We start from the raw sequence: 15344 nt of genomic DNA, 5'->3' as shown, positions 1-15344 counted from the left end.
GGATTGTTCAGAATAGAAATGTAGTTCAGAGCATATCCACTAAATTAAGAAGAGTGGGTTTGACTTTAAAGTAAGAGGAGTGTTATAAAGAAGATTGTACTTAAAGAAGACTACTTCAGAGTTGCACTGACCAACATGTGGTTACCTTCTAACCACATATTGGCTGCTAGATTAAAATTAATATTATTAAAATTAAATGAAATCTAAAAGCCAGTTTTTTAGTCATACTACCCACATTGTGTGTTGTCCATTGGCTCCTCCATCTGGGATAGCACAGATATGGGACATTTCTGTGATCAAAGAGAAAGTTCTAGTGTATAGTGCTGGTCAGGAACTTTGTGAAGTAACCAAAAGAGACTGGAGTTAGAAGCAGAGGACCAGAATGATGATACCTTCCAGGAACTTTGAGAACCTGGGCCAAGGGCACTGATAATGGTAAGGAGGCGAAGGGTTGAAGACATTTTTAGGAGGCAGAATCAATGGCATGGTAACCACTAAATGGTAGGGTTTAGGAGTAGAAGAATTTCAGATTTGAAGAACTGGAGATGTCACGTCTCAATTTGGAGAAAATGGGAGAAGGTGCCAAGTTAATGAAGGAACTAATCCATTCTGCTCTGATTAAATTTGGTTGGGGTTGCTTATAGAATGTCCAGGTGACAATGTCTAATAGGCACGGGCTTCACAAATGGTTTAGAAATTCGGGGATTGACTAGGGCTAACAAAGTAGATTCCATTCTCATCACTACAGAGAAGACCATCAGGGAGTGTGAAAGAATGGTGAGATGTTTAAGACAGAACCACAAGGAACATTATCTTTTAAGGGTGGATAAAAGACTGGCAGCCTGCCAAGCCAGAGAAGCAGCTGGAAAACCAAATGGATTGAATCACAAATGCCAAGCAAAGGAGGATAGAGTTTCAAAAAGGAGGGAGTGTTACCGAAAAGGTCAGGAGCAAAATCTATTTACAGCACTTGGCAAGACTGCGATCATTTGTGACTTTATTGAGAACGTTTTTAGTGGAAGCCAGAAGGCCTGGGTGGAGGAGTGATGAGGAAGCCAGGAGGTAGAGGTCAGTGCCGATCAAATGTTCAGAGAGAGAGAGCGAGAGTTAGAGTGCAGATAAGAGTCCTGTTTGATGCTTTTTGCAAATATACTTAAAAATGATGGGTGAGTATTGCACTGTTTTTGCATTGAAGAGAAGTACCTAAAAGGAGCAGGGTATCACAGGGTCTTACTCTCTTTCCCCATGGCTTTTCCACCCTCAGCAGGCATATTTATAATTTATAACCTTACTTTAATGTGGTTTTGGCATTCTTGGTAAATTGGATTATGCGATTCTTGAACTGCCTTTGAGTTTATGGTTATTTATATTGGCCAGTGGCACAAAGAGAACCTAGGGGAAAAAAGTCTCCTGTGTACTGTTTACAGTCTATCTCACTTGAAGCAAATATCTAACTTTTCTGGACCTGAGTTCTTTTGTGTATTAAAAAAGGTGACAATATATGTCATATGGAATTATTCTGGAATTAAAGAAGATGGAGTATATACAGTCCCTTGTACATGAAATTTATTCAATATGTGTTAAGTTTCTTCAGTTTCGTAGAGAGGAAAGAAAGAGAAGACACTGGAGAACAGTGTTTTATTATTATTATCATCATTGTCATGAAGAACTGATACTTCTTTGTCATATAATGTAATGGGAAAAAATGTTTAGGGACCAATTTTAGTGATTTCATCTGTTTACCTGGAAAATATCACCTGTTATGCTTTGACATAGGAAATACTGCCTCATGGAGACATCAAAAATTCTTCCAATCAAATTCTACCCAAAGTTTACATGTCAGACGTGATACACAAGCCAGCCAGTTACTTCCATGACATAAAGTAGAAACTTTGGGTGAGATTATTCGAAATTAACTGGGTTAAATGTGCTGTGTGCTTATCAAGGAGGACAGCTTAACAGATTGCTCTCGCCTTGTAATATTAGACTATTTCAATGTTGGTTGCTTTTATTTTTCTAAGATCCTTTGATAAAATTTTCTTTAAAAAAATACTAAATGGGGCTGGGGATGTGGCTCCAGTGGTAGCGTGCTCGCCTGGTATGCGTGTGGCCCGGGTTCCATCCTCAGCACCACATACAAACAAAGATGTTATGTCTGCTTAAAACTAAAAAATAAATATTAAAAAAATTCTCTCTCTCTCTCTCTTAAAAAAATACTAAATGCAGGGCTGGGGTGGTGGCTCAGTGGTAGAGCACTCACTCACCTAGTATGTTCGAGGTGCTGGGTTTGATCCTCAGCACTGCATAAAAATAAATAAATAAATAAAGATATTGTGTCCAACTACTACTAAAAATATATACCAATTGCACTGATCTGATCATTACACATTGCATATATGTTTTGATTTAGCACAGTATGCTCCACAAATATTTATAACTGTGTCAGTGAAAATAAAGTTTTATTTCTAGAGAAGAAATTAAGATTCTTTTAAATAACTTGAAATAGTTTCTGTTGTCTATAAGTTTGAGGTAACTCAGGCTCTGTTACATGATAACTTAATTTGTAGTCTTGCAATGTGGTAGAGTTAGAATTCATTGAGGCTTGTAGCATTTTAAAAGTTTTTCATTCTGAATAATTCCACAGTTTTTCTCTGTAAACCTGTTGAGATACTTGAGAAATCCCCCATTATGGAAGAAATGCTTATATCACTTCTTTAACTTCTTCACAGTTAGCAGTTATGTCTTTATGTGCTTGTTCCCCTGAGCATTGTGTATGTCTCTCCACTGACTGTTTTGTTCTCCATGAGGAAAGGCCCATGCAAACTCATGACTGGATGTCTTTTGCCTAGAACAGTGTCTCACATGTAGTTTGCATTGAGTAAATACTGGATGATTGAATAGATGAAATATAAGGACTATGTTTATTGTAAATCCAGTTATTTCAATTTATAGAAAAAGAAATCCAGGCTCAGTGAGATGATTCATTTTGCTCAAAGTTAAATATATATATATATATATATATATATATATATATACATACATACATATATATCTATATATATACACACACACATACATTGTATTATATATGTGAATATGTAAAACTTATGTATAAAATATATGTACACATATAGTGACAATATTAGGGATGAATACTAATCTTGTACTGCTTCATCTGTATCAGTGGTTCTTAGTTTCAAGGTGATTTTTGGCAATGTCTAGAGGCATTTTTATTTCATAATTAGAGAGAGGGACTTATATTTGTTGCTAGAGAATAGAGAAATAGCTAAATATCCAACAATGTACTAGACAGCCCTCCACAACAAAGAATTATCTTGTCCAAAATGCCAGTAGTGTTTAGGTTGAGAAACCTTGATTAACACTGTTCTGCAATTACACAATTATTTGTTGAATTCCCCCTAGGTGCAAGTAGTATTTTGAGATTGTGAAGGAAAAAAAAAGGTGATTAACCCATGGTTTTTGGCCTTGAATAGTTTGCAATATAGAGGAGAATTCTATTAACCCAGTCACTGGGACATTGAGATCTTTCTTGCAATTGCTCCCATCATACATCTGAGACATCTGGTCTTGTGTAATGTTTAAATTATTATATCTAGAGGTGCCATCTCACAGTAAGTTTAAAGAATTACAACCTGAAATCTAAGCACAAATAAGAAAAACAAACTCTAAAACTTACTTATAAACATCGTGCTTACACATAATACTCTGATTTAACCACCTCTTAACTAGGTAATTAAGTTATTCAGAAAAGTTGTAATTAGGCTATTGTTTGTAGAAATGAAGGGGGCATAATCTAAAGGAAATTAGGCCATTTCATATGCTAGAGATTCTGTAGCAACCCCAACATGTAAATTACAAGCTGTTTTTGGCGAATTAAGAAAAACATCTAGGAATTAGGAGAGTAATGTAAGATATGACACTATTTAGGTTTTATTCTGCAGTATACTAATGTGAATCAAGGTTTAGAAATGGACTCTTGTTCATTGTAAAGATCTCTAATGGTATTGTTTTAGAGAATGCAGATCAGTTTTTGAGAATTATATAGTGCTAAAATTCCCTGGATAAAATGTGGAACAAAGCACTAAGTTATGAAGATATAGTAAAGATATTTTGGCTTCATGAGCACCACATTTCTAGGTTCTGCCCTGTAATGTCAGTTCTAAGGGGTAGACATGTCTCTAGTTAGATGGCAACAGGAGGTAGACAAACTCTTACATATTGAGTGTTTCATACACAACACAGCTTTTGGCATTGTTAGCTTGGTGGTGCAGTCAAGTTCACAACTTTGTCTTGGGGGGAGAAAATAATTTTGTCATACATATGCAATGGGATAATATGGGAGCCTTGGTAAATTGTTCTTCCACAGTCATAGGAAGAATTACAAATCAAGCATCACAGTTTCTGATCTGCTTTTTACGTTTTCTTACTTTGAAGATTATTAAAGCAAAAGCTTTTGATAATCTTTTTAAAAACAAGATAGATGAAGTAATGCAAAATAATTTTATTTGTTTGAGATTTCATATGCTCTTTTAGTTTATTTGTTTGTAGATAGGCAAAACTTCCACCAGATGGCAGTAAACACTTACTTCCTGACTATTCAATAGTCTGGATTTAATTAATTAAAAACAGTACTCAAGAACTTGTTTATTAGTGTAGGTTTATGAATGTTAGGGCTGTAGCCTTAAATATCCATATATTTAGTTCTTTATCATATCTGTCAACTATAGGATATGATAAAGCTCCAATTTGTATGTATGTGTGTGTATACAGATAAAATACAGACACATACTAGACCCTAAACACACAGAATATTCCACATTAAAATATAAATTGTAGCTGGCGTACATAAACACCCATTTAAAGTTATTTTTCCCTTCATCTCTTTTCTGAACTTTTATCAATCAGATTTGGCCCTGAAGTTCCAGTCACTGTTTTATTTAAAAATATACACACAACAATTTTATGACATTAATGTTTATAGATTGTGAAGAAAAAAAGGGTGATTAACTCATGGTTTTTGGCCTTGAATAGTTTGCAATCCAGAGAAGAATTCCATTAACTCAGTCATTGAGATCTTTCTTACAATTGCTTCCATCATACATCTGAGACACCTGGTCTTGTGTAATGTTTAAATTATTATATTTATAGGTGCCATCTCACAGTAAGTTTAAAGGATTACAACCTGAAATCTAAGCACAAATAAGAAAAACAAACTCCCTCCTCCTCCCCCTCCCCCTCCTCCCCCTCCTTCTCCTCCTCCTCCCCCTCCTCCTCCTCTACAATATCTTTCTTTCTTTATTTTTATGTGGTGCCGAGGCTTTAACCCAGTGCCTCTCACGTGCCAGGCAAGTGCTTCCCACTGAGCCACAACCTCAGGCCTGTGATGTTACTTTCTCTATGCTACTTTGCACTGTATCTAACTTCTTTCTATTCTTCTTTAGCCATTTAAAAAAAACCACTCTTTTTAAATATTAGTAGTCTTTAAATTCTTTGTCTGTTATTCTCTTCCGTGGCTGCAGTGGGCCATAAATTTGATCTTGGTTATCTGTAGCTATATAAACTTAATCAATATTTCAAAGGTTGAGTTCTTTCCCCACAAAATGATAACTATTGTTAGCGCAGAGTTAAAAACGTGAGAGTCACAACAAGCATTTTCTTCTCACATTCAGACACTACTGATTTTATGTATGTGTGGCCTGTGGTTTAAAGTCCCCATTGGTCTGGATGGATCTTCCCTCTGGTCTTGGATCACACCACTCTTCATTATGGAGAAGGAGGGAAGCAAGACACTAAGTGACTGAATGATGTATCTCTGGCACCATCAGACCTGTGCCTTGTCACCCTGCCCCTTGACAGTGGTGTGACTTTGTGGAAGAACCCTGGGTGCCTCATCTATACAGTAGAGTTAAGAATCCCTTCTTATAGCATAGTTGTGAGGTTAATGAATGAACCTTTAACAGCATATAAAAAGGATTTCATAAATGACCTTTCAGGGTCTTCTCTAAACAAGGCTCATTTTTCTCACTTGTGTGACATTTGCTCCCCCAGCGCTGCCTGTCTTCGCAGTCCTTCTTTCCTTCTCTGGCCGCTTAAAATTCTACCCATCCTTCAAGGCTTATCTCAAATGCTACTCTCCATGAATAATTCTTGAATAAATTTGCCCACCACAGATCCCTCCTTCCTCTGACCTATATTATTTATAAATTATTCATTCCTGTCTTATATCTCTGGTCACATTCTATTTTGTATTATAGCTGACTGTATTTATGTCTTATTTTCTCTTCTAGATCATAAGGTCTTGTGGTCAGGGACCATATTCTCTTTGTCTTTGCTAAAATACCATATGCCACAATGCTTTGTCCATTATAGATGCTCTATTAATATTTATTGAATAAAAGATTGAAGAGCATATTAGTTTTTTCTCTCTCCAATGCTGGATTTATAGTTTATTTTTGTAACATAAGGAAATATTTCCTTTAAAATCCTAAAAGATGCGGGAAACTCCATTGAGCATATCTTTTTCTTCCTTCTTTAAAAATATTTTTTTTTGCTATTTATTCTTAGTCCAATTACTTTAATAATTACTGCTGTCACTATATTTAGAGAAGGAAAGCAGCATGGTATTTGATCTTTAATAGTTAATTTGGGTGCATTTATATAGCCATAGTTTTAGTTGGCTGGCGTTTCCCCCTCCTTTCCCTTATCTTCCTCTTTGTTATTATTATTATTACTGTTCACACTTTACTGAATTTACTAATTGGCTACAACAATCACTTAATGTGATTTATTTATAATAGGACATTGTAGGTCGAGAGACACAGATGAGACAGAACCTGACTGGCACATCTTGGCATTGCCGCCAAGTACATGAATGTGTAAAATTCATTGACATCCACCTGGGGTTCAGTTAGAGATTTTTTCCCCCTCATTTTTCAGATGAGAATGCCAAGTTCCATGGGGACTGGGTGACCTTTCCCGGCACACATGGCATTTCCTTTTAGAGCAGCCTGGGACTAGCTCCCCGTTCATCCCAGCAAGGATTGAACTGGGTGATCCTGAGTGAATAAAATATGTCAAGACTGAATTATAGAATGTAACATTGACTGTGGTATAGACTATGACCTGTACTTCAAAGGGCATAAATTATTTTGTGTTTGACTTAGGAATGTTAATTCCTTTTTCTGTGCACATTTTAGTTATAGATATAGATGTGTCATGGTTTCCAGCATGAGTTTATTTATGGTGTTTGGAACCAACTATTCTAATGCTTATTAAATGTAAATTTGACCCTAGGTTATATCTTTGGTTAAAAATGTTGCATATTTTTGGTTGTAATTTAGTGAAAATTTTAGTATAGATTTTTTTTTTTAAGTTTGAAACAAAAGTTAGGATTTTAATTTGAAAACAAAATTTAAAAAAAACTATGGTGGTCCTTGGGGCTGGAGTTGAAGCTCTGGCAGAGCATTTGCCTTCTGCATGTGAGGCTCTGGGTTCGATCTTTAGCACCACATAAAAAAATAAATTAACAAAATAAAGGTACTGTGTCCATTGCAACTAAAAAAAAATTTAAAAATATGGTGATACTTGATTAAAATAGGTGAATAAATCCCTTCTGGGCACCATACTGGAATTTTCTTTACTATCAAGTAAAAATGTATTTTCTTGGGTTTCCTAATCAGTAGATTAGAGGGCCAGATAACTAACTCTCTGGTCCTCGAATTTTCCTTCTTGCATCCTTAATGCAAGATTAATCCTGTTTGGGAACAAATTCCATGATTCATAATCACAGGAATTCAGGGAGTCCAAGGTGGAGTCTGAGTCCCATAGGAAGTGGAGGTCGGCTCCAAGCCTCCAGTTGCTGGCCCAGCCCTGGCAGGCAGGTCATGTCTCCCTTCCTTTGTGTCAGTTCTGAGTGTGGAAGGGATGCTATCATGGGGCTCTGGGACTGGGTCAGTTTTCTGTCCTTCCTCTCCTTTACACCTCCGCTCTCTGATTTGTTTCACCACAGTTTGGTTTTGTTTACTTTCATATTTCACATAAGTGGAATCACACAGCACATTCTTTGTGTGTCTTTCTTCTTCCACTTGATGTTTTCCAGAGTCATCTGTGTGGGGTGGTAGCTCATCTGGTTCCTGCTGAGCAACTCCATCTCTGACTCAACCACATTTGATTTATCCCTCCTGTGGATGATGCGTATTTTACCTAGGCCTGATTTCTTGCTTTGTTTATGTCCCTCTTGCTGTTTTCCCTCTTTTTCCCACCTCATAATTTTTGAATGAATGTGTCGACCTCTTTTTTTGATTTTTCTCCTGAAATAAGGTGACCTTTGCATACACAGTCCTTTTTTCAAGTGAGCAAAGTTAGACTTTCTGTTATCTTTGATTATTGTTTGTGTTCTACTTATTCCCTCTTCCTTCTGAGTACACTGGCTGCCCAATAGTTAATAGTCTCTTCTCTGGTTCTCTGTTTTTTTAAAACTTTTATTTTGTATGAAAGGAGAGCTATCCAACTTACCCTCTTCATCACTCATTCTATGTGGCACCAACAGTGCTTTTTATTGCTGCTAGAATAGACTTTGAGTTTGTATTTGTATTCATTTTTTATTGAAATTCTCATTATCTTACATTGCAATACTTTATATTATTACTATTTACAATATTATATTGTTATCTTATCCTTTTAGCTGTTCATGCATTTTTTTGCCTTTACATAAAAGTCACATTTACTTGTACTTTCTTGAATATATGAAACCTTTTCCTGAAAATTTATTTTGCATCATACCATAAGAAATATTCAGAAGGAACCTGAGAAAGAATTCCCTCTGTTCTAATGTACTTTCTCATCAGTTACCTTTAAGAAAATATTTGTTTTTTAGTTTTAGGTGGACACAATATCTTTATGTTTATGTGGTGCTGAGGATCGAACCCAGTGCCCCATGCATGCCAGGCGAACACTCTACCACTGAGCCACAACCAAAGCCCTCATCAGTTAACTTTTGTTTTTTCCTTCTTTCCTTCCTTCTTTCTGTATTATCCCCATAAGAGTGAGTTCTGGACATAATCATATGAGTTGAATGGATTCTAAATTTCTAAATTCTGTGGTCTGACAATTTGATCCTTTTTTTCTTTTCTTTTATCTTCCTCCCCGCTTCCCCACCCACCCCTTTCTTTCTTTCACCAGGGATTGAACCCAGAGGTGCTTAACCACTGAGCCACATCCCTAATCCTTTTTAATATTTTATTTTTGAGACAGGGTCTGGCTAAGTTACTGAGGCTGGCTTTGAACCTGTGATACTCCGATCTCAGCCTCCCAAACTGCTGGGATTACAGGCATGCGCCACTGTGCCTGGCTCAATTCTTTTTCTAAGCCTTCAGCTAGCTGTAGGGCAGACTGATGGGTGCATTTCCAGTGCGGTTCCCAGTTTTAGCAGATGTTGACTCTCCATGTCTGAGCTCTGCTGCAGTTGCTTCTGCCTCCTACCCCTTCACTATTTCTACATTACAATGCAGTGTGATTCCAGCACACAGCATTACTGGTTCTTTTGTTTCTCTTCTTTTCACTACAGTGCTTCTCAAAAATTCATCTGCCTGCATCTGCTCCCTGCACTTTCTGCCCAGTTACTTTCTGAGAATTGTGTATCTCCCTGGTTGTGAGAGGAGATACAGGTCAATGGGGGCCCTGGCTGGGGAAATGATTTTCTGCTTAATCTGATAGCAGCTTCTCACTGATCAAGAAGCCTTTCCATACAGGTTTTTACTTGGTAAGTTCTCTGGAGTTCTGAGTCAGGACAAATGGTGGGAGGCACGGCAGGCCTCTTCTTTGTTCTTATAGGATTGCCAGCTTGAAGTCAGGTTGAAGGGTGCCGGAAGCTGGGAGCTACCTGCCTCTCCTTCCAGACTATCTGCTTTATAATTAGCTCCAACTTACAGAAGATTTGGAATTTAGGTGGTTCTTCAACCTTTGTTCTCAATGAGGTCAAGAGTTTTTTGTCTTATTTTTATTTTTTTTTTCTCCAGCACTTTCATTGAATGTAATGATAACTTGGAAATGGCAATTAGGACTTCTAATTGCCATTCCCAAATTATCATTACATTCATTTTAAGAAAGACATCTGACTTTACATTTGGAATAACTTGAACTCCTTGGGCTTGTGCATTTCACACACTGGTAGATTCACATTAAAATGTTTAAATTCATTAGGGCTTGACATTTCAAGAAAAAGATCCTATAAATCTGTTGTTGAACAAATTATCCACTGGTTAATTCTGGAAAACTAAGATATACTTTTCATGAGTGGGAATGAAGAGGGAATCTGACCAGCTGGGTGATGTAGGTGCCAATATTCAGTTTCTCCAGGGCTCATGTAGAGGTCATTGGAATGACCTCTAATCTCTGCTCTCTGAGACCAAAGATGAGTTTTTGTCTGGGTTCCAATAGTTCTCGTGTATTAGCTGACATAACTGACCTGCGCTTCCCTTTTGCAGTTTTCTTTTCCCTGTGTGCATACCATGCAAAGCATGATCTTGAATCATGGTTGAAACTTTCCTTTGGTGTATTTTTAAATATTGATGTCTGAGTGATTGGTTAATGTCAGTTTTTGTGGCAGGTCAAATGGTGAACTCTCTTGAATGCTTTCGCAGAAGAGGTGAGATTGTCTTCTTTGACTTGTACAAAGATATCAACAGTGTGGATTATGAACCAAGGCCCTAAGTCTGGCATTTTATCTTTTACTTCCTATAACTATGGCTTGGTGGTAATGTTTTAAGTGGTTATGTTTACTAAATTTTTTTTCCTCACCTTTTAAGATATCAAACTTAATTAAGGGTATACTAGTGAACTGAATTAAAGATTACTGGTCTTGTTAATATGCTCTTAATGGCAATTCAAAACTAGTTTTCTTTCTTTTTTTTTTAGCTTAATCCTGATTATCGAGATGCCCAAAATGAAGGAAAAAATGTGGTGAGTAAAATTTTTTCTTCCCTAATAAATCCTGTATTTCATATGAACAAATGGAAAATTTAGTATCAAATTTGAAGACTAGAATCTCTGAGAATCTCTCTCTTGAGAGTCTCTGAGTAGAGCTATGGATGAAAGAAAAAAGATAAAAGATGATATAGCTTAGATTATAAGAATTTCAATTAAGTCACTGAGGGAGACTTCTAGCAATTTGAAGAACAAAAAAGGAAAACAAGAACAAAAGTAAAAAAAAAATTACACTTTTTCCCCATTTAGCTGTTGGTCATTTGTGTGTCTTCTTTTGACAAGTGTCTGTCCCATTCTTCAGTTGGATTATTTGTTCTTTTGCCATTGAGAAGAGTTCCTTATAAGTTTTGGATGTATATTTTGCAGATACTTTCTCCTGTTCTGTAGGTTGTTTCTTCACTCTGTCAATCATTTCCTTTGATGTGCAGAGATGTTTTAGTAACACTGTTTGTCAAAGTTGTGAAACTTTTGCTTTTGTTGCCTGTCTTTCTGAGGATTCATCAAAAAAAGCCTTGCCCAGACTAAAGTCATATAATATTTTCTATATGTTTTTTCTAGTAGTTTCATAACCCCTAGGGAAATGCAAATCATAACTACAATGAGATATCACCTCCCTTCAGATAGAATGACTATTATGAAAAAGACAAAAAATAGCAAATGGTGAGGATTTGGGGAACTCTTATACATTGGAGGTTGAAATGTATAGCCATTATGAAAAGCAGCATGCAAGTCCCTCAAAATTTAAATACAGAACTATACTATGATCCAGAAGTTCTACTGCTAGGTATATATCAAAAGGAGACAAAATCAGAGTGCCGAAGAGACATCTATACTTCCATGTTTATTGCTGCACTGTTTACAGTAGCCAGGATATGGAATAAATCTAAATCTCCATTGATAGATAAATAGATAAAGAAGATGTGGTACATGTACAAGAGAATACTATTCAGCACAGAAAAGGTGAATCCTGCCATTTGCCACAACATGGATGGACCTGGAAGATGTTAAGTGACATAAAAGAGGCACAGAAAGAAACATACTGCATGATCCTCACTCACATGGAGAATCTGAAAATGTCGATCTCCTAGGAGTTAAGAATAGAATGGTGTCAGGAGGCACAAATTCCTAGAGAAGAGATGACACAGGCTTTCTCCAGTGCAAAACCTCTCCCTTAAATAGTTCTAAGGACTAATTGTCTAATGAGTTTATTCATGTATAGTAAATAGGAGAACTAGGTTATGTTTATATGAAGTTCTGCCCAGTTAGTGAATTAAGATTTTAGTAAAATATCCATGCAGTTTTCTTATTTCCATAGATGCCACCAGTGTGTCCTTTCAACTGCCTTTGATTTAGAGGAAGAATGAGAGCTTTATGTGCTTAATCTGCACTTAGTAGGACTTCTTTGTATATGTGTGGTACAAGGAATCTTAATATGCATCCTCTTTTTAGGTTGTCCTTCACACAATTTTTGACTAGTTTGTTTTTCTTGACAAGCTCTTCTCCTCAGATACAGGCCTTCTGAGAGGATCCAGCCTAGTATCTGGATCTCCCAGCCTGTGTTGAGGGTGGCTGGTTCTTCTGTCTCAATGTCCACTAGCCCTAGAGTTTGTTGCTGTAGATTGATCCAGTGGGTACGTAGGCTAATGACCGTGAGTCTTTTTTCTTGTTTAAAGGAGTCCCTTTTGCTGAAAGTAGATGATTACTATTGCTGTAATGTTAGGAAAATATTAAGTTTGTGCTGAGCATCCATTGCCATTTGGTACAAATGACATTTGTTCTTTCTGTGAAAGAGAGATGCCCTTGAGTGTGTTTGCACACAATCTCTTAGGATGGCAAGTTGAAACATCAACTTCATGCTGGCTCAGTGACAAGCAACGTCACAAGGACAGCTGTAGGGAGATTGGTCTCTTCTAAGTCATTCTTGTCAGTTGCTCCATTGGTGACATGGCCCCTTTCCCTCTTCCCACTTCACTCTAACTTTAGTGTTTGCTCTGATATCATGTGTTGAAGCTTGTACTGCTGTGGAAGTTAATGTCTGCTCTCCGTCAGACTGTGCGAGGTACATGTGTGGACTTGGAGCATGCACACTTAGTGCCGTAATCAGTAATGTTTCACTGTATTCAAACACATCTACATAGAGTTTTCATTTGGAAAAAGAAACCTACTAGTTTGATGTCCTAAAACAAAAGCTGCTAAAAATCATAGGGAAACCAACTGAGGAGGAAAGGTGACTAAGTGACTGAAATGTGCTTCTGCCCTGAATAGCCCACTTAGCCGTGGGCCTGCACACAGCCCTTCACTAGTTGCTTTGAAGGTGAAGCAAGGCCTTTGAGTGAAGAAATGGTTAGAAAAATCATTAAGCACTTTCTCTTTTTGCAAGTTGGTGAAAACAGATTCATCCAGGGAGCTTTATCTTTTCAAGTATCATATTCACTCTGGGAAACCTTGTTTTCCCATGTTTTAGAGCATGCTGGGTTTTATTTAAAACTGGTTAAAATAAATTTTATTTCCAGGTGGAAAATGACTTTTGATTTGGTTTGAGGTTAAGAAAGGGAGGGGAAACTGCTCTTTTAATTTAATAATTACATTCAGCCAATGATGAAGCATTTGATTATTAGACAAAAATATCACTAATAAGTTTTCAGTTGTCTGAAATTAATTGTAAACATCAATATGGTACTCTTCAGTTATGGTAAAGACATCTTAAGATGAATGGCTCATATTTTGGCACAGTGTTTGAAGTTAAAAACTGTTACAACAATAAACAAACTCTTGGGTGTGGGGTTGTGGTTCAGTGGTAGAGCACTTGCCTAGCATGTGTGAGGCCCTGGGTTCGATCCTCAGCACCACATATGAATAAACAAAGTTAAAAATCCATTGGCAGCTAAAACATATTTTGAAAAAAAATAAACAAATTCTGAAAAAAAAAGAATAGAATGGTGGTTTGCAGAGGGTGTGGAGAGTAGGGGGGAGGAGAGAATGGGAAAAGTAAGTCGATAGGTATAGAGTTACAATTAGGAGCGAGAAGTTCTAGGGTACTGTCGCACAGTAGTGTGAATATGATTAACAAGGATGTACTGTTTATTACAAAATAGCTAGAAGAAAGTATTTTGAATGTTCTCACTACAAAAAAATAATAACTGTTTAAGATAGTAGATAGATATTCCCATTATCTTAATTTAGTCATCACACAATGTATACATGAAATGAAACATCATATTGTACCCCATAAATATGTATGATTATTTTATGATTAAAAAATAAAAATTAAAAAAAACCAGTAACACTACCACCACCAAAAACCCATAAATTTTACCCTTTGATAGAGAGTTGAGTGTTCAGCTAACACGACTACTTGTGTTTGCATCAGTGCACAGTTTATTTGGGGGATGGGACAAGGGAATCAAGTCAGAACTTCTGACCTGATTCAGTCCTACTTGACTGACTCCTCTTTCCATTCGACTGTTGGGATTACAATAGAGAGGAAGCTGAAGTCTCGTGCCATTGGCCCAGTGAAACTGTAATTTGTGTCAAAATAGCCCTCAATACAGATGTAGGCTTGTTCCATCAATTAGATCTATTTCTATTTCAGTTTTATCACCCTGGGTGGGCTCTCCTCCTCTCGGGTTTCCAGTGGCTGCCCAAGATTGTTGGATTCTGTTTTTCCGATGATTTAAGAATATGCTGTCAGTAACCAGTTTAAAAAGCTGAGGATGAATCATGGCTTCTTTGGTTCTTCCTTTGAGTTTGTCACTGCAGCAGAGGCCACCAGAAACACACCTGCCGTTGAACAAGTTCAGTTTATTACTCTTCACAGGGAGATGCAGGCACAACATGGGGAACTGCTGGGCATCTCAGGAAGAGCATGTTAGAAGAACTCATTCTATGATTTGGGCTTGTGTAAGGTACTTTTGAGGAGAATTTGAGGAAGTGGAGCTTTGTCATGGATAGGGATGCTGTTAGGAAGAGGAGAATCTTAATAAATTTTACCTGAAAGGAGGGAAGGCTAAAGATGCTTCATCAATTTATGTTAGCTAGGGAAGTATTTAGTCATTTTTGTGGCCTGGATGATATTCATATTTTGTCTGTTTTCAGACACCATTAAGGAGGGTCCTATTTTCGTCTTGACCCATCATGGTCAAAGTGTCCTTGTCTGATGTCGATGTTGTGAGTCATTGTTCATGTTAGCAAGAGAACAACCTAGCCTAGCTGGAGTACACCTGTTGGATGTCAGGGGCTGCTTTTCTTTCTTTCAAGGGTTATTTTTATAACATTCTGTGAGGCTTCTTTAGCATGGTTTAGGACCAAGAGGGCCCTACATCTAGTACCACATGTGAGCC

General features: G+C 37.0%; 1 protein-coding gene across 2 annotated transcripts in view; it reads left to right on the top strand.

Annotated features, from left to right (window-relative positions):
• Positions 1–15344, top strand: part of Itpr2 (inositol 1,4,5-trisphosphate receptor type 2) — a 474501-nt gene that overhangs the window by 109501 nt on the left and 349656 nt on the right. For both annotated transcript variants that reach the window (XM_077109287.1, XM_076854229.2), the window contains one exon: positions 10936–10980. In XM_077109287.1, coding sequence (XP_076965402.1) covers positions 10936–10980 — 45 coding nt within the window. The remainder of the gene's footprint in view (positions 1–10935; positions 10981–15344) is intronic.

Source organism: Callospermophilus lateralis, chromosome 4 (assembly GCF_048772815.1).
Source record: "Callospermophilus lateralis isolate mCalLat2 chromosome 4, mCalLat2.hap1, whole genome shotgun sequence".
NCBI classification, from domain to species: Eukaryota; Metazoa; Chordata; class Mammalia; order Rodentia; family Sciuridae; genus Callospermophilus; species Callospermophilus lateralis.
Note: the sequence above shows the minus strand (reverse complement) of the source record. Positions and strands in the feature narration are given on the sequence as shown.